This window comes from Zootoca vivipara, chromosome 2 (assembly GCF_963506605.1).
Source record: "Zootoca vivipara chromosome 2, rZooViv1.1, whole genome shotgun sequence".
Taxonomy (NCBI): Eukaryota; Metazoa; Chordata; class Lepidosauria; order Squamata; family Lacertidae; genus Zootoca; species Zootoca vivipara.
The window spans coordinates 10,697,096-10,724,503 of record NC_083277.1 but is presented as its reverse complement, the minus strand read 5'-3'; the positions used below and the strand labels follow the sequence as shown (position 1 = coordinate 10,724,503).

General features: G+C 40.3%; 1 protein-coding gene across 5 annotated transcripts; it reads right to left on the bottom strand.

The window, feature by feature from the left end:
- Positions 1 to 149: 149 nt before the first annotated feature.
- On the bottom strand, positions 150 to 27,015 carry LOC118081276 (tripartite motif-containing protein 10-like). Of its 5 annotated transcripts, none has more exons than XM_060270754.1 (9): positions 20,115 to 27,015; positions 19,714 to 19,976; positions 18,928 to 19,414; positions 17,795 to 17,890; positions 17,417 to 17,647; positions 15,811 to 15,833; positions 14,160 to 14,278; positions 12,874 to 12,903; positions 150 to 1,147 (listed from the first exon to the last, which is right to left on the bottom strand). In XM_060270754.1, the coding sequence occupies exons 3-9, from the start codon at positions 19,342 to 19,344 to the stop codon at positions 552 to 554; spliced, it is 1,512 nt and encodes a 503-aa protein (XP_060126737.1). In that variant the 5' UTR covers positions 19,345 to 19,414; positions 19,714 to 19,976; positions 20,115 to 27,015; the 3' UTR covers positions 150 to 551. The 5 variants fall into 5 exon arrangements, with proteins under 5 accessions (XP_060126737.1, XP_060126736.1, XP_060126739.1 ...); XM_060270753.1 differs by having other exon boundaries at positions 19,696 to 19,976; positions 20,115 to 27,014; XM_060270757.1 differs by lacking the exon at positions 150 to 1,147 and adding an exon at positions 2,745 to 7,671 and having other exon boundaries at positions 19,696 to 19,976; positions 20,115 to 23,010.
- Between the last annotated feature and the right edge of the window lie 393 nt (positions 27,016 to 27,408).

Here is a 27,408-nt window from a genome sequence, read left to right as displayed (position 1 = left end):
TATTGGCTACTCCAGATACAGAGAATCCAACCGTTAATACAAAAGATTTATGAAGCAATCCCAAAAACAATGAGCCAGAGGCATCACTGAATTCAGAGATACTTATGTCTGAGGAAGTGTAGAGACAGTGAGGACAAATTTGCACAGGAGGAGTTAAGTTGGTGCCTCGGAGATATTCTTTGCATTTCCTTCCTGCCTGAGGTCCACATGGCAATGAGCTTTAGTTGCAAAAGTGGGAAGGGGTTGTTTTCTAGGAATATGTGTGTATTCTAACAGCTGGTGTAGGTGAGCAATTAAAAGTGGGTTAAAGTTGGTGGAGGCTGAACCATTTTGATAAACAGATTGTTAATTGACACGGTTAAGGTATTGTGGTCTGTTAAGGACTCAGCTACAGAGGAAATTCTGGGAAAAGGCAGGAAAGAGAAAATCCCAGGTTTTGTTTCTTTTCTTATTTCTGCTGACCGTGACTCCTCTCAAAACTGCCAAATGTTTTCATCTCAGTCATTCTGGTGTAAAGAGAAACTCCAAATGGGATTGTGAGGCAGATTTCCTCAGGAGATCCTCAGGTGGGTTTTATTTTCACCCAGATAAAAGAAGGGGAGGAGGGTCTCTCCAGAGAATTTGGCTCCTGAGAATGTGTAGAATTCGGCTCCTGAGTCGGCGTCAGAAAACGACACACGTCCCCCTTCATAGTCCAGAGTCACGCGGATCCTCTTGTGCTCCTCACTCAGGCACAGAAGAGAGTAGTAAGGGGAGGTGAAGGCCCAGGACGTGTCTCCCCACTTCTCCTCAGCCCAGATCTCCTCCTCAGGCCATATGGGCAAGTAGCCCTTTCTCCTCACAGACTCCCTGGCAACCACCACAGCACAGGCCCAAATCCCAGGCCCCATTCTTTTGTAGACAAGGCCCTTTCTCTCCACAGACTTCCTGGCAACCCCCACAGCCCACCCTTCCTTACTTTCCACATCAACCTCCCAGAAATGTCTGCCAGTTGTGAATCCCTCACGTCCCAACACACAAGGCTGGTCATTGAATCTCTCAGGATTGGTGGGCAGGGCTTGAGGTTTGTCTCTCTTTCTCACGCTTTTCTGATCCTCTGACAGGATGAGGCTGGGATGGGCTGTGTCTGGATCCAGAGTGACATTTGCTGTTGGGGAGAAGAGGAGGGAAAGAAAAGAGACAGAATCAGCTGGTGGTTAGAGATGGACATCTTGATTTAAGAAACACCCAGAAGAACCACATTTCCTCTCAGATAAATGGGGTTTCCTCACATTTGATTCAGGATTGGGACACTCACTCCCCTCTTTCTGCCAGACTCACCTCAGAATAAATACCTTCCCTGCGGGTTTTTAAATAATGTTTTTTGTTCCTTTTTACTCCACGTATTTTATTGTGCCCCTCCTGTCAATCCAGTCACTCTTCAAAAAGCAAAACAACCTCCGGTTTCCCGCGGATCGTGGCCGGACGCTCGCTGCGGAGTTCTGTAGCGAGCACTCAATGGCAGGGGAAAAAGGGGGGTTTGTAGGGCTTCACAACCCCCACAACGAGTGCAGGAGGGCTTCCTGCACCCTAGAGGACCGGCTGAGGCGCCGGAAAGGTCTCCGGAGCGGCGAAAAGTCGGAAAGGAGACTGCGAGCGCCCTATCAGCGGCCCCTCCCTGCAGCGAGAAAGCCTGGCTCCGGGAGCGATCTGGCGGTAAATTCTTTAAGAACTTAGAAACGTCCGAGTTAAAAAGCTTGGGGAAAGAGCTAACCTTCTTGCTCTTTTGGGAAGAAAGCGTGGCTAAGCTTCAAAGTTTCAAACGGGCTGAAAGAGCGGAGGCAGCTAGAGGAATAGAGAACGTGCCTAATTAATCGGACATTGTATACGCTAAGAAAAGAGGGGGCTACCCCCGCGGCTTTTTGAATGATAATTCCTAATTCTAAAAGCGAAACATTAAAATGAAACATTAAGCTTAAAACGCTCTCAAAAGCTGATAATTAGAAACTGTCAGAAGGAGAAAAGGAAAGGAAAGGAGGTTAAGAAATCGTTGTAACTATCCCTTTAAACTCCTCAAAGTGGATTCAGCTGGCAGACTGCAATTCAGCACGGAAGAATAAGGGAAGGAGAATGACGGGCTGATGGCATAATACTCCTCCTCCTCACCCAACTACCCCCCCAATGGTGAATTTTGTGAGATATCCGCTCCAGCCAGCTAGTTAATTAAGCAAGACTTATGTTAAAGACTTATACTATTTATCCTTTGGGGAAAATAAAAATTGCGGAGGGATATTTTATAAGGGCATTGAAGAACCCAAAACTTATAAGGAGTGCTCCCTTCTAAAACACTGTCAATGAACGACTGCATGGCTTAAAGAGAAGGAAGGAGAAAAGAAAAAGACATAACAGAACGCCCTCCTCTCTTCTGGATATAACTTCCTCTAAAGAGGTTTAAAGAGGCTGAATATCGGAAGTAAACTTGTATCCGTCCGGGAAAAGATACATCACTGGGAAAAGATACATCGTCAAGAAAAAATACAACGCTTTGTATTGGCCCAGGAAAAGACATATTCCTCCCGGAAACAGATTGAACTGCTACACCCGGCAGAGTCCTCAGAGGAAAGAAAGAACAATATACAGAGGCAAGAATAAACAATACCAACACTAACAATAATAATAACAATATTTGGGGCAGAATTCTGTTTGGGGGGACCTGTTAAATCTATAGCCCAGCCTCATCCGTTTCTATCTGTACGTCCAGCGGACGTCCAGCGGAGGTTTTATAGTGTAATTTGGGCAGCTCCATTGCTTCTTTAATTGTTCAGTTTTATTGTCTCTTCAAGTGTCCAGCTTTCTATTCTTATCAACACAGGTGTAACCCTGATATTGGCTAGTCTCCTCTACCTTATATAATTTTCTTTGTTATTCCCTTTGTCTATTTCCGTCCTCCCCCCCCCCTTTGTTTTTTTCTTCCTATTTGTTACTCTTTCCTAACTTCCGTTTTTACTTTTTACTTTTTCCCTTTCCTTTTTCTTTTTTTCTTTTTTCTTTTCTTCTCCCCCTTTTCTTTTTTCCCACTCATTTCTCTTTCTCTTTCTTTTTTTCCCCCTCTTCTTTTCTATCCCTAGTATTTTCTCCCCCTTATTTTCTGTTCACTTTTAATAATTATCACAAACTATTGGTTGTTACCATTAAGAATCAAGGCAGGACTGGTATGTCTAATGGTAATAAGAGACGTACAAGCGTAGCGACTACATCTACATACTTCAACCCTTTAAGGAGGAACTCCAACCAGGAAGCACAAAGAAGAAACTCTTTACAGGAATTAAATATGGGTTCCGAAATGAAAGATCTTCTCTTGGGATTGAGAAAAGACTTGTCTGAGATGAAAAAAGAAATGAAAGAAATGAATGATAACGCAAAAAAGACAGACCATAAATTAGACTCAATGGGACTAAAAATAGATGAAAACTCTAAAATGATCTCTGATTTGACATGTAAAATGAATAATGTTGTGGTAAAAAATTTAGAATTGTCAAGCACGGTTCAAGAGTTGAAAGGGAAAATGGTTACTATGGAGGAAGGATTGAGAAAGATGCAGAAAGAGAACAGAGAGAAAAAGGTTGAAATAGATAAATTAAAAAAAGAAATATCAGACATGAAGGGAACTCATGAGGCGGTATTAGACGCAATTTCTATGATTGAAATGCATAGAAAAGAGAATATGTTGAGATTCAGATCTATTCCGGAAGAAACAGGAGAGCATATTGATCAGAAAATAATAACAGAACTGGCTAAATGGTTGGGAATAGAGGAGGAAGAGATGAAAAAGAGTATAGAAAGATCTTTTAGGGTGAAATCTACATTCGCTAGACTAAATAATTTACCGGGAGACTGTCTTGTAACCTTTGGGAATTTAGAAATGAGGGACAGAATATTACAAACTAGTAGCAAGAAAAAATTAAAAATTCAGGAAACAGATATTATCATTCACAAGATTATTCCACCAAGAATCTTGAAAAAAAGGGACAAGTTTAAACCATATGTAGAAGCACTACAAAAAAAATCTATTGGACATAGGTGGGAATTTCCGGAGGGAATGTCCTTTTTCTACAAAGGGAAAAGAAGAAAGTTTAGAACAGTGGACGACTTAGAGAAATTCTGGAGGAAATATAAGGAGGAACTGGGCTTGGTGGGTCCAATGGGGGGAGGAGGGCCAGAAGAGGAGGAAACTCAACAGTTGGAGGAGGAATTAAAAAGCTAAAATCGTATAAGGATCGTGTAAAAAAATTCTCATTCCCAATACTTCAATTTTTTATCTTTATTCTTTTTTTTATAGAAGAAATAACAAAATAAATATAAATAAATAAATAAATAAATAAATAAATAAATAAAAAAGGAAACAAAAGTAACAAAGTTGTAATAAAGTTTATAAGTGAACAAAAGTTGTCAAAATGGATTTAAGTGTACTGACTTGGAACGTCAACGGACTAAACGAGAAAAGCAAAAGAAATAAGGTTGAGCACATTCTTAAAAAGCAGAAACTTGACCTGATCTGTCTGCAAGAAACACATATTACTGAACAACATGCCCGAATTCTCTCAAATAAAAGGCTAGGAATTGAATTTGTGTCATCAGGAAAATTTTAAAAAAAATGGAGTGGTAATTTATGCAAACCCTATACTTGAACCAAAATTAGTTTACAAGGATACACAAGGAAGGGTGGTTGCTATCCAAATCACTGTTTATGGAGAAAAGATAATTGTGATAGGTATCTATGCGCCCAATGAGAAGAAAAGCGAATTCTTCCAAAGCTTAGTGCAAAATTTAGGGGAGGCAATTGGGGAAAAAATTATATTACTAGGTGACCAAAATGGGGTAGTTGCACCAGAACTGGATAGATCCAAAAAAGCAGCCAAAAAAAAACAATTAAAGCTCCCAAAAACTTTTTTCCAATTAATAGACTTGCTAAATCTGGAAGACGCATGGAGAGTTAGGAACCCGTTTGAAAGAGATTATACCTACTATTCTTATCCAAATAATTCAGCGGGAAGAATTGACGCTATATGGACAACAAAAGACCTGACATTAAAAATAGCTGTGGCGGAAATTCAACCTAAGACCATTTCCGATCACAATGCAGTATATGTAAAAATAAAAGGAGGAATGAAAAAAAATAAAAGATGGAGATTAAATGAAGGACTGTTAAACAATGGAAAAATTTTGGAAAAGGCAAAAAGGACATTAAAAGAATATTTCGAATTAAATTTAAACAAGGGAACGGATCAAAAAATAGTATGGGATACTAGCAAGGCAGTACTCCGTGGGTTCTTTATCCAACAAAATGTAATCCAGAGGAAACAAAAGGAAAAGAAAAAACAAGACTTACTGGAAGAAATTAGGAAAAAAGAAAGGGAAGTATACCAACAACCAGAAAAGGAAGATCTAAAAAGAGATTTGAAAATTCTTCAATCTCAATTCTCAATGCTAATAAACGAGGAAATTGAAAATAAAATAAAATCAATGAAACAAAACTATTTCGAATTTGCCAACAAGCCGGGGAAATTATTAGCCTGGCAACTTAAAAAACGGGAAGCTGAAAGAACTATCAATAGAATAAAATTAGATGAAAAGATAATAACTGATCCAAAAGAAATTGAGGATAAATTTCTAGAATTTTTTAAAAATTTATACAAAAAAGAGGGAGAATCCATACAAGAAATTAAAAAATATTTGGAAAAACATAGCCTGCCCAAAATCCTTAAAAAACAGAAAGAAATGTTGGAGGCGCCAATAACAACTTTTGAAGTCCAAAGTGCAATTAAAGAAGCCAAAACTGGGAAAACCCCGGGCCCTGACGGGTTTCCGGCTTGTTATTATAAAAAATTTTGAGGATATTCTAACAGAACCATTGAAAGACATTATGAATAATATTATGACAGAGGGAGCTATGCCAGATACGTGGAAGGAAAGTTACATATCGGTCATACCAAAACAGGGAACGGACCACCAGGTAATAGCAAATTATAGACCTATTGCACTTCTTAATAATGACTATAAGCTGTACGCATATATTCTAGCACAACGAACTAAAAAAATCCTTTTGAATGTCATTCACGACAATCAGGCGGGCTTCCTCCCAGGCAGGCGTATTTCTAACAATACTAGAAACATCATAAATCTGCTAGAATACCTGGATATAAGAATAGATAAGTCGGCAATTTTTATGGCGGTTGATGCTGAAAAAGCATTCGACCGAGTTTCATGGGATTTCATGAAGGACTTACTTTACCAAATGGATTTTGGGGAGAGGTACCTAAATGCCATAAATGCTATATATACGAAACAGAAAGCCAAAGTTATAATAAATGGGAATATAACCCAAGAATGCGAAATAAATAAAGGGGTTAGACAGGGGTGTCCCCTGTCCCCCTTAATATATATCTTGACATTAGAAACCCTTTGCGAACAAATAAGGGAGGAAAAAGAAATTAAAGGTATAACTTTAGGGAAGAGAAGTTATAAATAAAGAGCCTTCGCGGACGATCTTATCATTACTGTGGAGAACCCCAAACAAAGTCTCATCAAAGTTTTGGACATCATAAAAGAATATAGTGCAGTTTCCGGATTCAGACTAAATTACAATAAAACTAAATTATTGGCAAAAAATATGACATTAGCGGAGAAAGAAGAAGTACAAAAAGCTACTCAATTAAACATCTACCCTAGATTAAAATATTTAGGAATAATGCTAACCCCGAAAAATATCAATTTATTTGAAGACAATTATGCAAAGACGTGGAAAGAGATCAAAAACAGTTTAGAAATATGGAGCAGGCTTAGATTATCTTTTTGTGGCAGGATTGCAGTAATTAAAATGAAGATTTTACCTAAATTACTGTATTTATTTCAAACCCTGCCAATTATTGGGAAGACTACGATGATTGATAAGTGGCAGAAAGAGGTATCCAAATTCCTATGGCAAAATAAGAGGCCGAGGGTTAAACACAAGATACTTATTGATCTTCCAGAGAGAGGAGGATTTGGCCTCCCAGACCTTAGGCTTTATTACGAAGCTTCCTGCCTCACATGGATAAAGGACTGGTGCTTGCTAAAAAATGTGGACGTACTAGACCTGGAAGGACACGAAACGAGGTTTGGGTGGCACGCTTATTTATATTATGGAAAAGGAAAGACACACAAAAAATTTATAAGCCACATAATTAGAAATGCTTTATTTAGAACATGGGACAAATATAAAAGATATCTTGAACCAAAAATCCCAAGATGGATATCTCCAATGGAGGCAATAACACCAAAAAGAGTAAACATGGATAACAATTGGATAACATACAATATGATGATATTAGAAGAGGAAGGACAAATCAAAATTAAAAAATATGAAGATATAAGGGAACATCTTAACACATGGCTGGACTATCATCAATTGAATGAATTATTTAAAAAAGATAAACAAATAGGATTTCAGATTGAATGTACAAAATTTGAAAAAGAATTATTGAAAAACAATACAAAACTTATTTCTAAAATGTACAAATTGCTTTTAGATCACGAAGTCATGGACGAAAAGGTCACATCTGCCATGACTAAGTGGGCACAGGATTGTGGTTATCCAATTACATGTTTTGAATGGGAGAATCTTTGGAAAATCAATATGAAATTTACGTCGAGCTGCAATATAAGGGAGAACATGTTAAAGATGAATAACAGATGGTACCTGACACCTTCCAGGTTATCAAAGACGTATAAGAATATAGCTAACGTTTGCTGGAGGTGTGGTGGTAACGATGGGAACTTATTTCACATGTGGTGGACTTGTGAAACCATTAAGAAATTTTGGAATAAAATTCATGATGAGATACAAAAAATTCTAGGGAAAAACATTCCAAAAAGACCAGAGATTTTCCTATTAAGTATAACATTTCAAAAAGATATACCATCACAAACAAAAGAAATTTTACTATATGCTCTAGCAGCGGCTCGTTTGGTTATTGCCAAAAACTGGAAAGAAAGAGAGGCCCCCAAAATCATAGACTGGCAGGAAAAATTGCAGGAAATGGCCGAAATGGCACAGCTAACAAATAGTTTGAGAGGGAAAGACAAGGAAGAATTTGTTAAAAGATGGGATAGATACAAGAAATATGTTAGAAAATATACTGAAGATAAAATTAAAATGATAGCGTTTGAGTGAAAGGGTAAGGAGATAGGTTGATTTATTGAATTTGTGGAAACTTAAAGAAATAGAATGTGAAAATATATTGAAAGTAGAAACAGTACTGATTGTATATACATTCGATAATGGAAGAACAAAAACTAAGCCGTCGGTGGTAACAGGAAGTCCAGAGTGGTTTCTTTTTTCCTTTTTTTTCTTCTTTTTTCTTTTCTTTTTTTCTTCCTTTTTCTTTCTTTTTTCTCTGGTTTTTTTTTTTCCTTTAGTCAATTGATTACAAACGTTCTGTGAGGAATAACTGTTATTATGAGCTTAATTGTTCTATGTTAAGCTCCCAGATACGGGACTTGTTTTATTCTTATTCCTTAATCTTATTCGGTATATGGAAAATGTATATAATATTGTTGTTGAAGTGGAAAAATAAATAAATATTATTCAAAAAAAAACAAAAACCTAGAACATATTCCCTCAGCTCTTTTATTCAGTGATGGGGAGGAGGGGAGGAGGGGGGTAAGAGGACAAAAATTGTCCTCCTTTGAATCTCTCTGTGTGAATTGCCCATTTGGGGCTTTCAGTGGCTGACATTGAAATCAGAGGGAAGAAATCAATGGAGGCAACCTAATAAATGTCCTTCCCTAGCAAACCTCCAGCATAAATTTCTTACAACAATGATAGCACTAGACACACATTTGTTGTCCTAAAGCAGGCTAAATAATAATAATAATAATAATAATAATAATAATAATAATAATAATAATAATAAATTTTTATTTATACCCCGCCCACCCTAGTGAAAACCAGGCTCAGAGCGGATGACACCAGTAAAATTACAATATGTGTTGAATATGCTGTTGCAATGATGCAATTAAATTAAAAAGAACTCTTCTAAAATCTTCTAAAAGAAAGAAAAACAATTAATTAAAATACGGGTTAAATTACAATATAAATTTAAAATGTTAAAATGCACCCTCATTTTAAAATGGCCCAAATCAAAACCATAAGGGAGGAAAACATAAGGGTCAGACTGAGTCCAGCCCAAAGGCAAGGCAGAACAGCTCCATCGTGCAGGCCCTGCAGAAAGATGTCAAATCCCGCAGGGCCCTGGTCTCCTGTGAGAGAGCGTTCCACCAAGTCGGGGCCAGTACTGAAAAGGCCCTGGCCCTAGTTGAGGCCAATCTAACCACCTTGTGGCTCGGGATCTCCAAAATGTTGTTATTTATGGACCTTAAGGCTGTCTGACTAAGAGTTAAAAAGATTATGGCTTTGGGAGCAGTGATGCTAAAGCTCCTTTAAGGTCCTGAAAACGCACCTGTATTTTTATATTTAAGCATCTTGAAACAAGCTGTGTAGAAACTGAACTTGGCAGTTTTGCCACATCAAGGACAAGTTGGCTATAGTGGGAGCCGCCCTAATGGCCAGTGCCTATGCCATCACATACCTCCCACCACCACTCCCATTCCGGAGTGGTTTTTAAACTGTACTTTAAAATTTGCAATATTTGTTTACAATTAATAAATAATGAAAAATAGGTTTAATATCCCCCATACCTTTCTCAACCTGATCTGGCCACAGTGATCCATGCGATGGTCACCTCTAGGCTTGATTATTGTAACTCGCTCTACGCGGGACTGCCCTTGAAACTGACCCAGAAACTCCAGCGGGTGCAGAATGCCGCGGCGAGACTCCTTACGGGGTCCCAGCCGCGGGATCACATTCATCCAGTGCTTTACCAGCTGCACTGGCTCCCGATGGAGAACAGGATCAGGTTTAAGGTGCTGGTTTTGACCTTTAAAGCCTTATGCGGCTTAGGACCCTCGTGCCTACGGGACCGCCTCTCCCAGTATGCCCCGCAGAGGACATTAAGGTCCACAAATAATAACATACTGGAGATCCCGAGTCACAAGGTGGTTAGATTGGCCTCAACCAGGACCAGGACCTTCTCCATACTAGCCCCAACCTGGTGGAACGCTCTCTCTCAGGAGACTAGTGCCCAGCGCAGGCATCCCCAAACTGCGGCCCTCCAGATGTTTTGGCTTACAACTCCCATGATCCCTAGCTAACAGGACCAGTGGTTGGGGAAGATGGGAATTGTAGTCCAAAACATCTGGAGGGCCAAAGTTTGGGAATGCCTGGCCCAGCTGGAGTTGACATCGTTTCGTAGGGCCTGCAAGACCACTTGGCCTTTGGACTGACTCAGTCTGACCCCGGTGTTACCCTCCCCTAAGGCCTTATCCTACAGATATTTAAATAAGGTTGAACTTGTAGGTTTCTAATTTTAAAATTGAATTTTAACATTGTATTAATCTGTATTTTAATTGAATTGTTTTTATTCTTGCGCTGATATTCTTGTTGTTAGCCGCCCTGAGCCCGGTCTTGACTGGGAAGGGCAGGGTATAAATAAATATTATTATTATTATTATTATTATTATTATTATTATTATTATAAGTTTTAGCAGTTCTTATGTTTATTTGTAAGCTACCTATAGTCCCTGTAAGGGAAAAAGGTGGGGCATAAAATAATTATAATACATTAGAAAAACAAATATATAATTTTGTTCTATGTACAGTATATAGTATATTGCATTATGGATGTGGATGAAGTCCCCACCAAAACTTTATGCTGAATGAGGCTCTGTACAAGCACAGAACCTAAAGGTGTGACTGCAAGGAGGTAACAAAATACTGCACATGCAAACCATGTTATAAAGTAAAATAAAAAAATTCCTTCAGTAGCACCTTAAAGACCAACTAAGTTTATATTTTGGTATGAGCTTTCGTGTGCATGCACACATGCACACGAAAGCTCATACCAAAATATAAACTTAGTTGGTCTTTAAGGTGCTACTGAAGGAATTTTTTTATTTTGCTTCGACTCAGACCAACACGGCTACCTACCTGTAACTAGAACCATGTTATAAAGTGTGTACTGAGAACATACATTTGCCTGTCTGTGTTTTTTGACTTCCTGGGTGGGGAATTATTTTGAAAAAAAACAAGTGGAAGCTGGCAGCTCTCTGTGCACATGCCCTGCTGGTACTAAATCAACATGATTAGAACCAGCAAATTAGAAGATAGGAACAAATGCAACAGGGAACACCTACTGGTACGAATTTATCATTCGTAGATAAATTCAGGTATTTGTGTGTGTGGACTACTAGTCTAATTGGAATGGAAGAAAAATGCCAATTAACACTCAAATCATACTCAAGACCAAAGAATCCAGCAAAAGCAAAAGGGGAAAGAGAAGACTGAGGCTACATCACACTAACCCGCTTGGAGCACAAAGATTCCCCCCCCCAGTCCAAAATAGTACAGTGGTGCCTCGCTAGACGAATTTAATTCGTTCCACGGGTCAATTCATGTAACGAATTTTTCGTCTAGCGAGTTCCAGTTTCCCATAGGAATGCATTGAAACTTAATCAATGCGTTCCTATGGGCTCTGGGGGACTGGCAGAGGCATGCGACAGGGCTTCGGAGAAGGGCTCCGAAGCCCCGTCCGATGCCGGCTGTGTGCGAGGCGGCAGCGGGGAGAAGCTCTCTTCTCCCGGCCGCCGCCTCGCCTGCCTTCCCCGGCATGGGGCGGCGAGAGGCGGTGGCGGGAGAAACTCTTCTCCTCGCCGCTGCCTCCTGCCTGCCTTCCCCGGCATGGGGCGCAGCTTCGGAGACCTCCAAAGCTGCGCCCCATGCCGGCTGTGCGCAGCAACAGCAAAGACAGATCCCGGGATCTGACCTTCCTGTCGGCGGTGGGGGGGAGAGGAATGAACGGAGAGAAAGAAGCCCTTTCTCTCCGTTCGTTCCTCTCCCCCCACCACCGACAGCAAGGAGAGATCCCGGGGTTCGGAGAAGCGCTTGCGCAGCGCTTCTCCGAACCCCGGGATCTGTCCTTTCTGGCGGCGGGGGGGGGGGGGGCAGGAACGAACTTTCTCCTCCTTCGTTCCTCTTCCCCTGCTGCTAAGCGTGCACAGATCCCGGGGTTCTGAGAAGCGCTTGCGCAGCGCTTCTACGAACCCCGGGATCTGTCCTTTCTGTTGGCGGTGGGGGGAGAGGAACGAACGGAGAGAAAGCAGCCCTTTCTCTCCGTTCGTTCCTCTCCCCCCACCGCCGACAGAAGGGACAGATCCCAGGGTTGCCAGCTCTGTCGGGCAGGGGGAGGGAGAAGCGGAGGACTGATCCAATCCTCCGCTTCCCCTCCCCCCGCCCAACAGAGCCGAAGTGCGGCAGTGCGAAAGGGGAAGGCAGGCGGCACCGCCGCACTTCGGCTCTGTCCCCCGGAGCCTAAGTGCGGCAGTGTGGGAGCATTTTGCCGCCTGCCTTCCCCAAGCCAAGGGGAAGGCAGGCGGCAAAAACCCCTGACAATTTTTTGCTACACGCTGGACTTTGCAGTCGTAGGTTCATTTTTTTATGGCCATAGAAAACCTCATCGTCTTGCGAGGCAACCTCCGATCGCAAAATCCATTCGTCTAGCGAAAAAATCGTCTTACAGGGCATTTGTTAAGCGAGGCACCACTGTATATGCCAATCTAGACTGATTCTAGATCCTGAAGATGTATGCATGCCAGAGGAAGCAGGACAGGCCAAATAAGAAGTTCCGGTACTTCTCCTCCCTTTCATAGAATAACACCAAGGAAAGGATAGACCATTTAATCCCAATGAAACACCAGCTCCCAACATGTGTTTAATTTGGTCCTTCACCCAAAAGTTACCTCTCTGAAGACGTCCAAATGACAGAAAATCTGAGGAAGCAAAGAGATAAAAAGACTGAGAGCTAGACTTTTATATCTCAAATAACATTTCCACTAAATGACATAATATCAATTGTTTCTTTATTTCAGGTAAAATATTAAGACATAAAACCAACAATTACACATAAGAAAACTATGAAGAAGAAATAAAAAATAAAAAAATGTTAAACTGAGACATGATAAAACACTGCAATATCAATCTATAAAAAGAATCCAGAGGAGAGTTGTCCACAGCCTTAACAACTGCCCCAAATAAACTGGGGGGAAATCAATAATCAAATGCAGAATTGTTTATTATAATGACAAACTAAACTTGCAGAGGAAGAATTGCCAAGGGGCTCATGCAACAGGAGGTTGTTCCTCAAAAAATATTTTAAATTCTTTCCGACCTAACAAACATTTTGGTAGAGGTAATAATGGGTAGAAATTCAGTTCATTCTGCATTGATTGGTGAATCTACTAAATTCACGCTCTCTGAAACAAAATGGGAACTAAACACAGCAATCCTTCAAAAAACACACTTATTTGAATTTTGCTATGTGGTTCTCCTACCGACTGATTTATTAGGGGAAACTCTGCATAAAGCTGAATATGTTAGTGAAAGTCACCCACAAAATGGAGTTCGCTGGAAACTGCTTGAAGAATTTTACATTAGCCAAATATCTATTTCGTAGGAGAAATTTGCTGATGAAAGACGCTGATTAATTTAGTGAGCATTAAACAACCACCAACAGAAACTGCTGTAGAAATATAAATGTCAAGAGAGGCTGGTGAATTTTCAATGAGATTTTTTTTATTAAAAAAACCCACCACAAATTGCTGTAGAAACAAGAATACTAAGGAGATTGTGATAGTTTCAGTGCTAGATATGGCAGCTGCCGGTGAGAGTCTGAGGAAGAAGAGAAAACTCTGGAGATAACTCCACTGCTGGGAAACAAGCTTGAGCTGGGAGTGGAGGAACTGTGTGTTTGCTAAGAGCCTTTCTAATGCCCTTCACGATGGGGAAACACTAGTGGAGTTTAACGAACCAAAATGCAAAGGAGGTTCAGTATAACTGTAAACTGAACACTGGAACAAAACTAAATCCTGACTTTACTGTATACTGTGGTGCAGACTGCCTTTATTATTCCCTGTCCCCACCAAGCCTCTGAGTGACAGTATACATGGGTCAGGATACCCAGAAGGAAACTCTGCAGCTTTCGGACTAATTTATTGTCCAGTGTAAAATCCTTGAAGCCACTCATTACCTTTGATTTTCTTCATCTCAACATATAGAATGGGATTTTCAAACCAGAAATTTGAGATCTTCCTATTCAATTCTGGTAGGAAAGCCATTGGATCCTTAAATGTCTCCATTTGCTGACACCTGATGGGGAAAATAAACATTAAACGAGGAGGAAGGAATTACTCTGCAAAGCCCAGCCACTGAGAAAAAAAATTGGAGAAAGATTACACCAGAGACAGAGTGGTATGATGAAACGGAACGAAAAGGGGGGCGAGACTCTTTTATTATTGTGCCTTATTATTTTACTTAACAAAAAAAAACCTAGAAGAACCATTTATGGCATATATAACAAGTCAGACTGGAAAGTTTGGAATTTGCTGATATAATATGGTTTCTAAATATAAACTGTGTGGAAATGAAAATATAAACAATTAAGGCTTTTATTTTCGGACTTGCTTGGAAGACGATTAAAGATTCCCTAAATCATTAACATCAAAGAGAAGCAAATCTCATTAGCAGCTGGAGCTTTGTCAAGAGTGATACCATCCTTGGATGTGACGCAGTTTTAATTGGGGAATCCCCCATGTTGGAGTCAAGACCAGGTTATAGATAACAGTCAAAGAGGGAGTGAGCCTTAATTACAACATTAGATGTATATTTCCAGCTTTGATCTGGCAAATCTCTCCTGGAAAGACTATATTATGTAACCAGTTTTGAGAAACTATCGAACAGAGGCCTGGATTTGATTTATTGGGACTGTTTGAAGATGGTGGCTGCCTGCAGTGAAAGGATTCTTGTATTCTTGGACTGACTTGGCAGAATACCAGCGTGTGAGGAGACATTGCAAACCTATGGAAGGGAATCATAGGCATAAAATCCACACAGAATCATATACCGTTTGGTTAAACTCGCTTAAACAACTCAGAGGCTGTGAAAAGAAGAATGAAGGATAACAACAGAATTATTGGAAATGCCTTTGATTATAATGATTAGGAATGCAGTAAATTATAAGATGATCAGATCTTCCAAATCTGAAACATGGGAAATCGTACTAATTTTTTAATAATTTGGCAGAATATTTGGATTAATTAATTAATTAATATTTGTATAATTTGGAATATTTAATGTGATATGGTCAAAGTGGAAAATTTAATAAAATTTGATTTTTAAAAAAAAGGAATTGAGAGGAGGAAAGAAACAGTAGAAAGCCGAGAGGGAGACACAGAGGAATGGAGGCACAGAGTAGAGGAGATTCCTCCCTGCTAGGGACTCCAAAGTCAGACATCTGAGGGCCAAAAGAGCAGCCCTTTCTCTGAGTCTCCTCACTTAAATCTACTCAAATGGAGAAATAAAATCAAGTGATACCATCCTGCTCAAAACTTTTCAATTTAGGCTGCATTACCTAAAAGAAAGATGTGGAGGAGAAAAAATGGTTGCTGCTGTTGACAAAAGTGAAATGTTCCTTCTAGCCTCTTATCATGAACCCGAGTGACAACTTGAAGTTACAGCTGGAATATGTTCAGGAACATGGCACACACCCCAGCTCCTACATCCTTGTTGGAACCTTTCACCACATCCTAAGAGCTTGGAGGGGCAGGCTTTATGTCCTCTCCTTCTAGACCATTCCCAGTTTCCCAGAGTGATATTAATGGAGATGAGCAGGATTCGCTTACCTCTGCAAGGTGCTTCTCACATGCTAGAAGGGAAAAGAGGAAAAGAAGAATGGGATTCAGTGCATACCACAAGCCAAATAATGAAGACCCATCAAACCTGGAAGGGATGCTCACTGGCCCTCTGGGGTGAGTCTGCCTAGTTTTGGATAGGGATGGATTAATCTATAATTTCAATTTATCTCAGTTTTTGTCTTTCTGATCTTAAGTTCAGTTCTCCAGATTAGTTTCTGATTATTATTTTTTAAAACCTGATGAAGATTCATGGGATCTTCTCCTCTGTTTTTCTAAGGTATCCATAGTATAGTGGCCAGAGGAATATTTATGAATAATGATTCCAGCTGAAAGAGTTTCATTTCCAATTTATGAGATATCCTGAACTTTAACAACGTGAGCTGGGCAGCTTCATACTATTTAGCTAAATTAGGTCCTGCCAGTCCTCCTTTCTGAATAGGAGTTTTTATAGTAAAAGCATCCACTCTCAGGTGTTTCCTTTGCCAAATAAAATTGCCAGATAAAGTGCTGGTTTTGGCCTATAAAGCCTTAAACAGCTCCATGAGAGGTCCAGAGGGTGGCAAGATGAGAACAGGAATGCTCTCCCCAGGGAGGTTCGCCTGGCTCCTTCATTAGACACCTTTAGGCACCAGGCAAAACATTCCCCTTTAACCAGGCCTTTGCTTGTCATCCAGTAACCTTTTAAAATGTTCTAGTTACAGGTAGGTAGCCGTGTTGGTCTGAGTCGAAGCAAAATTAAAAAATTCCTTCAGTTTGAGCGGGTAGGAGTTCAGGAAACGTTGTTCTAAATCTGCCATATAGATGTTGGCATACTGTGGGACCATGCGGGTGCCCATGGCTGTGCCAAGCTTAAAACTATGCAGCCACCTGGGATGAACAAAGACATGGGATTCGTATCTCATTATGCATGATCAAGCTTTCTTAAGCACCTCATCCCCTGTCCCCCCCCCCCCGCAGGACCAATTGCAGACATTAACAGTCGTTAACAGCCATCTACAGGTTTACCACTCCTATCAGCCCATCACCCATTCCCCCCACCCCACCACCACCACCCTCTGAATATACATAGGGTCTGGTTCTTCCTGTTTCCGTGTATCTGAAGAAGTGTGCATGCACACGAAAGCTCATACCATAATAAAAACTTAGTTGGTCTTTAAGGTGCTACTGAAGGAATTTTTTAATTTTGCTTTTAAAATGTGTTTTTGGAGGGGTTACTCAATGTTTCTCTTTTAATTTGGATTGTGTATTCCGTTTATTTATATTCTAATTTTATTTTGTTTTTTATCCTAATTTTATCTAATTTTATACTGAGACCTCCAGGTATAGGGCAGTATATAAATTTAGTGAATGAATGAATTAATAGTTGTCCAAGCATACTTTTTCCTCCTCTGGAGCTTCCCCTGCAAAAAAATATCTTCTCTTTAAAGTTGAATCAAATGCAGTTTGTTGCACTAAGCTTTAAAGAGGGAACTTTGTGGGGAAAGCTCTGTGGGGGCAAGAGAAGAGCACTTGGACACAGCCTGGACAAAGAGGCAAACGGTAACTATGGTTAAACCCTGAGAGAAACTTTGTGCTGTTCCTGCCACCGTCTTACCTGCAGGAGTTCACTCACTGGCTGCTGACTCTTTTCCTCCATCTCCCGGATGCTCCTTTCAAGAGAGGAGAGTTCCTTGGAGAGTCTATCCAGGTGCTCATCCCTTCTCCTTGTGATCTCCTTCTCCATCTTTTCTATCTCATTCAGCAGACGCTTTTCTTGTTCTTCCAGAAACTGGTGCAGTTGTCTGAACCTCTCCACTGTTTTCTGCCTTTCAGTTTCTGTTAATTTCTGCATGAACCAGGAAGAAAGAGGAAAAGAGGAGGCCAGTGTGTTTTGAAAGACCTTCAATTTTATGGTAAATCACTCAGCAATGAGGCTACACCATGACTTGATCCTTCCAGCACTTGTCCCCTCTGTAGTAATGGTGACACTTACAAGCAGGCTGTGGCTTTCTTTTCCTATTTTTGCTTCATAAGCCAGAATTTTCTCTCTCTTTTTCCTCAGATGCTCCAGGTGACCACAGATGACTGTCTAAAGAGAAAAGAAAATCTCAGATTTGATTAGGGCTGGAGGGGTCTTTAATATTATGCTTACTTCTGGTGCCTGGGGCCCTACTGTTCAATTTTGCTTAGTAATTGCTCTGGGAGTTTCTAGGTTTGTTTTTTATATACATTTAAAAATCTAAAGCATGAGAACTTTCATTTCTTAATTCTTATTACAGCTCATCATTATGATTACATTAAGCAGGAACCCTTTGGCACAAGCGCAGAAAAACAGTGCTTGCAAAAACAAAAACACATTTTTTTAAAAAATAAATTTTATTGATTTCAAGAATAAAAAATTGTTTACAGGCAAATAAACAAATAAACAAATACAAATGAATGCAGATATTACATTGTCTTGATTTTCCCCAATCCCTCCCTCCTCTCCCACCATACCCTCCCTCGATGCCCTCCCTACTTCACGTCCTGTACTAAGCTCGTCCCTCTTATATACATTAGTAATCACCATTGTGTTTTTTTTTCTTCTCCAATATAGAATCATTATCTTTCTGAGATAAGGTTTGGTTTTTCTATTTTATCTTTAATATACATGTTAAATGGTTTCCACAATCTAATTGCTTCTTCTAGACTTGATCCTTTGGCTTCTTCGTATCTAATTGCTAAATTGTAATAATGGAATAATTTAATTTGCCAATCTTCTTTACTAGGGATTTCTGGGGTTTTCCAATTCTTCGCAACTAACAATCTGGCGGACGCTACGGCATAACTAATTAAACCTCTGTCGTTTGGTCTGATATCTTCCGGCATCATTCCCAGCAGAAAAAGTTCTGGATTTTTCTTAAAAGAATATTTCAGAATTTTCTTTAACTCCTTATATACAAAAACACATTTTAAAAAGTTGCTTTGTAAGCAGAACAAAGTTTTTGTTCTGTTTTGGATAGCACAGAGATGAGGTCCAATTTCTGATTCTCATGAATGTACAGATTATCAATTTATGATGTTTGCTTTACAGCAACATTGAGAGATGAAAGGATTGTGTTAGCAAGTGTCAAAATGACTTCCTACCTTGTATTCCTGGGCAGCCTCTTCCTTGAGAACCACAGTGTGCCATTTATGTTCTGGGGATCGCTCACAAAGAAAACACACCAATTCTCCATCTTCTTTGCAGAAGAGGTGGAGTTTTTCATTGTGTGTCTTACAAAGATCCTCCAACCTTTCATTTAGTGGCAGGAGTTTAATTTTTTCAACTATGTTTGCCAGCTGGAAATTGCGGTGGAAATCCCCTTTCTGGATCCGAACTCTGCAGACGGGACACTCCAAGTCCCCCACATCTTGTTTTTCCCATATCCTGCAGTAGTAGGTGATGCAGCCCTGACAGTAGTTGTGGCCGCAGTCCAGTGTCACTGGTTCTATCAGGTAGTCTTTGCAGATGGGGCACAAGACTTCCTGGTCCACATCTATGGATGGTGGGGCTGAGGCCATGGCGGGTCAAGAGTGTGTGGCTTTGTTGAGATGAAAGGTGGCTGTAGAATGGCAGCAGGATGTGAAGGGACTGGGGAAGAAGAAAAAAGCCTGTAAGGTCAAAACTATTCAGGGTTAAGCATTTCCAAATTCTTCCTATGAAACCAATTCTGGATTTTACAATTTTATGAAATAAATAAATAATCTGTAGCCAAAGCCATTACAAAGCAATACATTAAAAATGCTGAAATATATTGAGCTCTTAAAATATCTATTAAAACAATGCAATCTGTCTTATAAAAAAGAGCTCCGCTGAAGAATCGCCACAAATCTTCATCCTTAAAATTGCCCATTTAAAGAAAAACAGGTCACCTTTTCAGAAATGCTTGCCTGCTTCATGTATTCCCTGTCCAGTAGGAAGAATAATGGAGCTCCATTAAATAATCATTCAGTGGGACACATTCATGTGCAGGTCTACTTTCCTGGCGCTGCATCCAGAGTGGCCCAGGAAGATCACCGGGGTGACAGACAAGGACAGAAGCCATTGCAGGGCTCCAAGTCCTCCTTTGGGTGCCAAGACAAGACCTCCATTGACACCCATGGGAGATCCTCTCCCAGAGCTAACAGCATTTCCATAGGAGCTTGACTTTCAGCTGAATGGTGGGGGGAAGGCAAGGAAGAGGAACAGTTATAAGTCTCCTCTATACACATTGGGAACTGAATGAAAATAGACCTGCTTGGGAAAGGGCAGCCTGGGAACATACAATGGGGTTTGGTTGTCAGATACTCACCCCCAGACTAGCTTCTCTTGTGGGCAGGGAGATGGTGTGGTAGATCAAGGAGATGTTCTGGGGTTACCTTTCCTTCTTCCCAACTGTTCCTGCTACTGTCTCCTTGCCCCTTTTTATGGCGAGGCAAAGGGTGTGCACTTTGTACTGCTGTAACGACAACCAGCAACTGTTCTTTTCTTCTGCTGGGTGTGCTCAGCTTTCCTCTCCATCTTCTCTCCTCCTAACAGAACAACCATTTGCTCACCACCTCATCTCACTCCAAACATAAAATGCTCTTTTTCAATAATGAAAAGAAAAAAACAGGCATTTGGCATGTATTTATAACTGTATAAAACAAATCCATGTTTTTTCTGAACAGGTCTTTTTATCAGCTATCATAAATTTGACATTGGTTAATAAGTGATAGCTTTGAACTTTGTCTGAATGTTCCACCACACCCATTTTGTTAGGATGCAGAAAATGAATTCTTCAAAAATGTCCAATTTCTTTGCAATTTGGCACAAAGAAAAAAGAAAAAAAAGCTCCAAAACTGTGGCCAAAAAAAGCTCAACAGCTTTTCTTTTTGAACTATGGCAACCCTAGTTTTGCGTGACAACTCAGCAATCAATGGGGTCAGGCTCTGAGACCTATTTTATCCTATATATTGTTCTGGATTGAGACTTCACACAGGGAAAATTGCAACCTTTTTTTCTATCTTTGGGTAGTCTTCCTTACACACAAACACAAACACACACACACACACCTGAAATATGGCCAGGCAGCAGCAACAAAAAGAGATTAGACACAACTACCACTATATCCCAACTATATGTACCGGTACATGAAAGCATGGATATTAGTGAAAATAACATACAAAATGAATTACATGGAGGCAAATTGCTATGAATTTATGAATTCTTGTACACATTACTTGACTGGGAAAGTGCATTAGGAAAATTCAGAGAAGTACAAATGTGAATGGAGTCGGACACGACTAAAAGACTAAACAACAATAAATTGATCTATAAAGTGCACATTGGTTATGATTCCATGCAAGGGGTTGGACTAGATAACATTTGGGGTCCCTTCCAACATGACAGTTCTCTGATTCTTTGGAAATAGGGAGGTGTGGACTCAGTAAAATTTCTCCCAACCCCTAGTTTTAGGGTTTTAACTTCGTAACTTTCATCCAATGGTCACAGGATCCTTGAAGAAATCCAGGCAGATGGGACAAGTGGCTTCAGCACAGAGATCCTGGATCATGGCTGCTGCCTCACAGTGAAGGCACAGCTTTCACTTTCTCAGTTGTTTGTCTGTGGGAGTTTCCCTGTCTGCAAATGACTCGCCATCCATCTCAGGGCTGATGTGCTTGGCTGTTGCTGTTTTTATCCTGGCAGGCCTGCACAGCTGCTTAGCGGTGTCTTGAGCAGCCTTCATCTGCCCAGTTGACACAAAACATGTCTCTCCTGTATTGGTCTCTACAGCCACAGCACGATCACTCCTCCATAGTCTCCCTAGAGACCCACCTAGATAGATGGGTGCCAGCTTTGAATATATTAAAATAGTGGGTAGAATGGGTCTTTCTTTTCTTTTTTTACTGTGATCCTCAGCCCACATTCACCCAGAGTCGGAACTCTCAGCAATCATCCAACTCCAACACAAAATGCAAACACTCCCAGGTTTTATACATATTTATACATTTTTTTGTGTGTGTGTAATTGTGATGACATCTAAACATAGTGCTCTCTGGGAACTCATGCATTCCCAGTCTCAATACCATTTGTGCCTACAAATGTTTGCAGTGGTCATAACTTCTTCATTTTTTATCAGTCCATGTCTTGTTATTTCCTGCTGAAATCGGATAAATTTTCATGCCAGAAATGTTCTGTTGGGGCTTTCTCTTTCATTGCAACCCAAGAGCGCCCTTCCAAATGGCAATAATGGAGTAACCATTCTGGAAGTATTGCAGAATAGCTACTAAAGAACAGTGGATGTGTGGATATTCCAGCATCAATCCATGACTAAGGCACTACTATTGCATCAATGACACATCACAGTACACAGCCGCAAAAAGGTGAGGGACTCCTCAACAGCCTACAATGGAGGTTTGGGAGCTTTTCTTTAATACTGTTTCTTTCTTTTTTTGACTGCATATACCTCCCATATTTGAAATCCATAAAATACAAATAAAATTGATTGAAAACAATACAAAAGCTGTCTACCCATTTTTTAAAAGAAAATCCCATGGTTTTACAATTGTTTCTGTTTTGGGGGGGACAGCATAAGATCATGAACAATTAACAGAGCACCAAAAACCATCAAGAGAGAAAATAACATAGTTGTGCCTGGCGTGCTATGGTCCATGGGGTCACGAAGAGTCGGACACGACTAAACGACTAAACAACAACAACAAAGATTAAAGTATATTTGTCATGAGATTGATAGTATCCAATCTTTGGTTCCTGCAGTGCAAGCTGGGAAAGATACCGCAAGGTGCTCTGGGACTCCTTGCTGGCTTGAGAAAGTGACCTTTTCAACTGGGGAAAGGAATTTTACTCTTGTCTTCCTCCCCTTTGATTTAAAAGTGTTAATTGTAACTGAGTTGCAGCTGGTCTTCTTACAATCTGCTGATAAGAAGTTTAGTGTTTTCATTTGTGCCTGAGAACTGAGAGGGCAAATTGCCTCAAAGTGATTGATGTGCAAACACCGGACATCTGCATAATCTCTTAATTGATTGACAGGGCAAATGCTCCTCTACCTGCTTATAGGTTCATTTAAGATAAGATAAGGTAAGATATCTTTATTGTCATTGTCCCCTTGCGGGAACAACGAAATTACTCGGTTGCTACATCTGCTCAGATAAAGCATTCCGCATAATCCAAAATTATAAAAACCTAATTAAAAACAGTAAATATAATACAAAATAAGAAGTAAAATAAGATGACTTCAAAGTCCAGGCTTTCCATTTAAAGCCAAAATCGCTCTGGAGAAGAAACTGTTCCTGAGACGGCTCGTTCTTGCCTGCATTGTTCTATATCGCCGTCCCAATGGTGGTGTAGATTTGTTCTAAGGTGGTGAGTGAGCAGCCAATAATGCTCTCTGCTGTTTTAATAATTCTACACAGCCCTGCTCTGTCCTGAGAAGTACAGCTTCCGTACCACACACATAAACCGTACGTGAGCACGCTCTGTATGGCACAGTGATAGAAGGCAAGCAGCAGCTTTTGTGGAAGATGGTTTTTCCTTAAAATTCTCAAAAAATACAGTCTCTGCTACGCCTTCTTCACAAGCCCCCTTGTATTAACACTCCAGGACAGATCCTCCTGTAACTCAATGCCTAGAAATCTAAACGTTGTTACCCTCTCCACACAAATTCCGTCAATCAAAAGTGGCTGGACCTCATTCTTCTGTCTCCTAAAGTCCACCACAAGCTCCTTTGTTTTCTTTGTATTTATGAGCAAGTTGTTAACTCTGCACCACTCTGTCAGCCGCTCCACCTCATCTCTATAGTCTGTTTCACCCTCCTTATCAGAGATGAGCCCGATCACGGTTGTGTCATCTGCAAATTTGACAACCCTATTTCTAGGGTGGGCAGCGACACAATCATACATATAAAGAGTATAAAGGAGCGGGAAAGTAAAGTTAATGCGGATTGGTCTTTTGTCCGATCCCACGTGTGTTTATCTACACGCCTTCAGGAGGGATTAAGGGATTTAAGATGCTGAAAAGTTAGAGCGTAGTTGTCTGCTTTCTTGTCTATTCTGAGAGCCCGGGAAAATGCCATGAGAATAGCCTTGCCCAAGACTCTGGCTGCATCCTGCCCAGGGGGAGAAGATGCGGTTCTGTTACTTTATCACCTTACTGAGTTTGTATTCGTAAGTTAGTCATGCTTTTATTGTTTTATTTTGTAACCTTTTCTGAGATCTGTTATATTCTAGTATTTAACTATGCTTATTATAATAAATAGTTAAAAGGTATTTTGGGGGATTTTGTTATTCTTGGCCGCATTGCTAAAATCCAGTCCTTGCCTCATTGCCCACCGGGTTAATAGTTTGTCTGAACTGCTTAATGTAAGAGTTCAGTGGTGGCGGCTACCCTAAGTTTCACAGCGTTCGATTTATTGAAGTATCGGGGGCGTAAGCTTGGTCCTTCCAGCGGGAAAATCCAGTGGCTCTCGGAGAAGAGACTGGAGCGCAGGGGAAGAGACGGAAAGGCGCCCCCGAGCTTCATGACAATATTAAACCAGTTAATAAAAGCCAAGGAGTGGGGGAGATTCTGCTGATTCTGAAAAAACCTCTCATTGGGGGTACATCCCCTAACTGAGATGGGGACCACAGCGAAGGGTGAGGGGAGAGACTTCCAGCTGTCCATCAGGCAAGGCCTTTTCCCACCTGCTTTGGCCCACCCTCCAGCCCTAAAGGTAAAGGGACCCCTGACCATTAGGTCCAGTCGTGACCGACTCTGGGGTTGTGGTGCTCATCTCGCGTTATTAGCCGAGGGAGCCGGCATACAGCTTCCAGGTCATGTGGCCAGCATGACTAAGCCGCTTCTGGCGAACCAGAGCAGCACACGGAAATTGATCGGCAAGCCCTAGGCTCTGTGGTTTAACCCACAACCCACCCGAGTCCACAGCGCCGAGGAGTCTTCATAAGGGAGCTTAGCCCTAGACTAGAGGAAGAACTGTGAGCCAATGCCTTTTTCCACCTGCGTTTCCCAGACTATGACTTTAAGAACACCAGAAGCAGCTGGGAGGAGAGGCGTTCAAAGTTTTTTTAAAAAAAAAATACTCTAGAAGTTGTGCATCTCTGCTTCTCAATTTGTACTGTATTGCACTATTTTATGAAGTGTGACTTGCCATTGTTTTTATTGATTAAAGTTTAGAAATTATTTATCGTAATTGTTAATAGTGGGTTTGTTTAATATTTATACGCAGATGTTTAATATTATATACTATTTTAATGGATTGTTGAATGTTATTTTATTAGACATAAGTTGTATATTTTAAAGTTATGTTTTATTATCGCATTTTTGTATCCGATTGGATTGTTATAAGGTACATATTCTTTGTTGTCTCTTCAGCTTGTAAACCTACTTGACTATAGGAAAATAGAAAGGAGGTAAACAAATTAAAAGTGAAGTGAAGAAGAAGAAGTGAAGAAGTCTCCATGTGACTTATATAGGGCACACATAGCCAAGTTGCTTGACTACAACTCCTATCATCTCTGACTCCAGACCACGCTGGTTAGGGCTGATGGGAGTGGTAGTCCAACATCATCCAGGAAACACCATATTGGCTACCCCAGATATAGAGAATCCAACTGTTAATACAAAAGAATTATGATGCAATCCCAAAAACAATGAGCCAGAGGCATCACTGAATTCAAATATATTTATGTCTGAGGAAGTATAGAGACAGTGAGGATAAATTTGCAGAGGAGGGGTTAAGTTGGTGCCTCAGAAATATTCTTTGCATTTCCTTCCTGCCTGACGTCCACAAGGCAATGAGATTTAGTTGCAAAAGTAGGAAGGTATTGTTTTCTAGGAATATGTGTGTATTTTAACAGCTGGTGTAGATGAGCAATGAAAAGCAGATTAAAGTTGGTGGAGGCTGAACCCTTTTGATAAACAGATTGTTAATTGACACAGTTAAAGTATTATGGTCTGTTAAGGGATCAGCTGCATTCTGGGAAAGGGAAGGAAAGAGAAAATCCCAGGTTTTGTTTCTTTTCTCATTTCTGCTGACTGTGACTCCTCTCAAAAGGTCTCTGCAAAGAGGCCAAAACTGGCAAATGTTTTCATCTCAGTCATTCTGGTGTGGAGAGAAACTCCAATTGAAGGATAAGTTAAGTGATTGGTTTCAGTATGTACAGATAAATGAAGCATTCAAGATAGATAAAAAAATAGGATTTCAATCAGAAAAATCGAAATTAGAAACAGAATTAATAGAGGCAAATAGCAAGAATCTGTCCAGAATGTATAATTTATTGTTAGAGTGGCATTTGAAAGATGAGCAAACAAAATCGGTTATGATTGATTGGGCCAAAGATTTGGGCCATAATGTTATGATGTCAGATTGGGAAAAATTGTGGAAGAAGGGTATGAAATTTACGGCATGTACTGTGTTGAAAGAGAATTTAATGAAAATGATGTATAGATGGTATCTGACTCCGGTAAAATTAGCGAAAATGTATCATAAAGGTGATAACAAATGCTGGAAATGTAAGGAGGAAATTGGCTCTTTTTACCATATGTGGTGGACATGCTCTAAGATAAAAGGCTTCTGGGAAATGATTTATAATGAAATGAAAAAGATATTTAAAAATACATTTTTGAAAAAACCAGAGGCCTTTCTACTTGGTATAGTGGGGGAAGAAATTCCCAAAAAAGATGTTAACTTGTTTATGTATGCCACCACAGCTGCGAGGATTCTAATTGCAAAATACTGGAAAAAAGAGGAATTGCCCTCTTTACAGGAATGGCAAATGAAAATGCTGGACTTTATGGAAATGGCAGAGTTGACAGGAAGACTCCGAGATCAAGCAGGTGAAAGAATGGAGAAAGATTGGAGAAAATTTAAAACATATTTAGGGAATTATTTTTGAAAGTTGAAAATTTGAACATCTAGGGAAGCACAGAAATTAAGGCAATAGGGAGAAAAGAGGAGATTATAATGTAGGAAAAATGTTATAGAAATATAAAGATGAGGTTAAGAGGATTTGAAGAGATTACAGTAAAATGAAAAGTAAAAACGATGAAATAGAAACTGCTATAGATATATTTAAAATGAAAATCAGATAGTGGGGAGCGGGGGAAGCCAAAAAGACAATGATTCAAAGGGTTGATCAAAGATGATATGTTTTTGTTTTTGTCTGTATTGTATTTGTATTTTTGTATTTTTCTGTTTTTTTTTGTATTTGTATGTTTTGTTGCATATGCTAAAATGTTCAATAAAAAATATTTTTTTAAAAAAAAAAGAAACTCCAACTGGGCTTCTGAGGCAGATTTCCTCAGGAGATTCTGAGGTGGGTTTTCTTTTCCCACAGACCAAAGAAAGGGAGGAGGGTCTCTCCGGAGAATTCAGCTCCTGAGAATGTGTAGAATTCAACTCCTGAGTCGGCGTCAGAAAACGACACACGTCCCCCTTCATAGTCCAGAGTCACCTGGATCCTCTTGGGCTTCTCACTCAGGGACAGAAGAGAGAAATGAGAGTAGGGGAAGGCCCAGTACTCGCCTCCCGACTTCCCCACAGCCCAGATCCCCTCCTCAGGCCATATGCGGAAGAAGCCCTTTCTCCTCACAGACTTCCTGGCAACCCC

Bases quoted from the DNA above. Each gene is read 5' to 3' on its own strand.
- LOC118081276 (XM_060270754.1), bottom strand. From the start codon at position 19,344: ATGGCCTCAGCCCCACCATCCATAGATGTGGACCAGGAAGTCTTGTGC. The intron at 15,834-17,416 runs GTAAGACGGTGG...TTTCCCTTCTAG, and splicing joins CAGTGAGTGAACTCCTGCAG to CATGTGAGAAGCACCTTGCA. The intron at 1,148-12,873 runs GTAACTTTTGGG...TCTCCCCAACAG, and splicing joins ATTTGGACGTCTTCAGAGAG to CAAATGTCACTCTGGATCCA.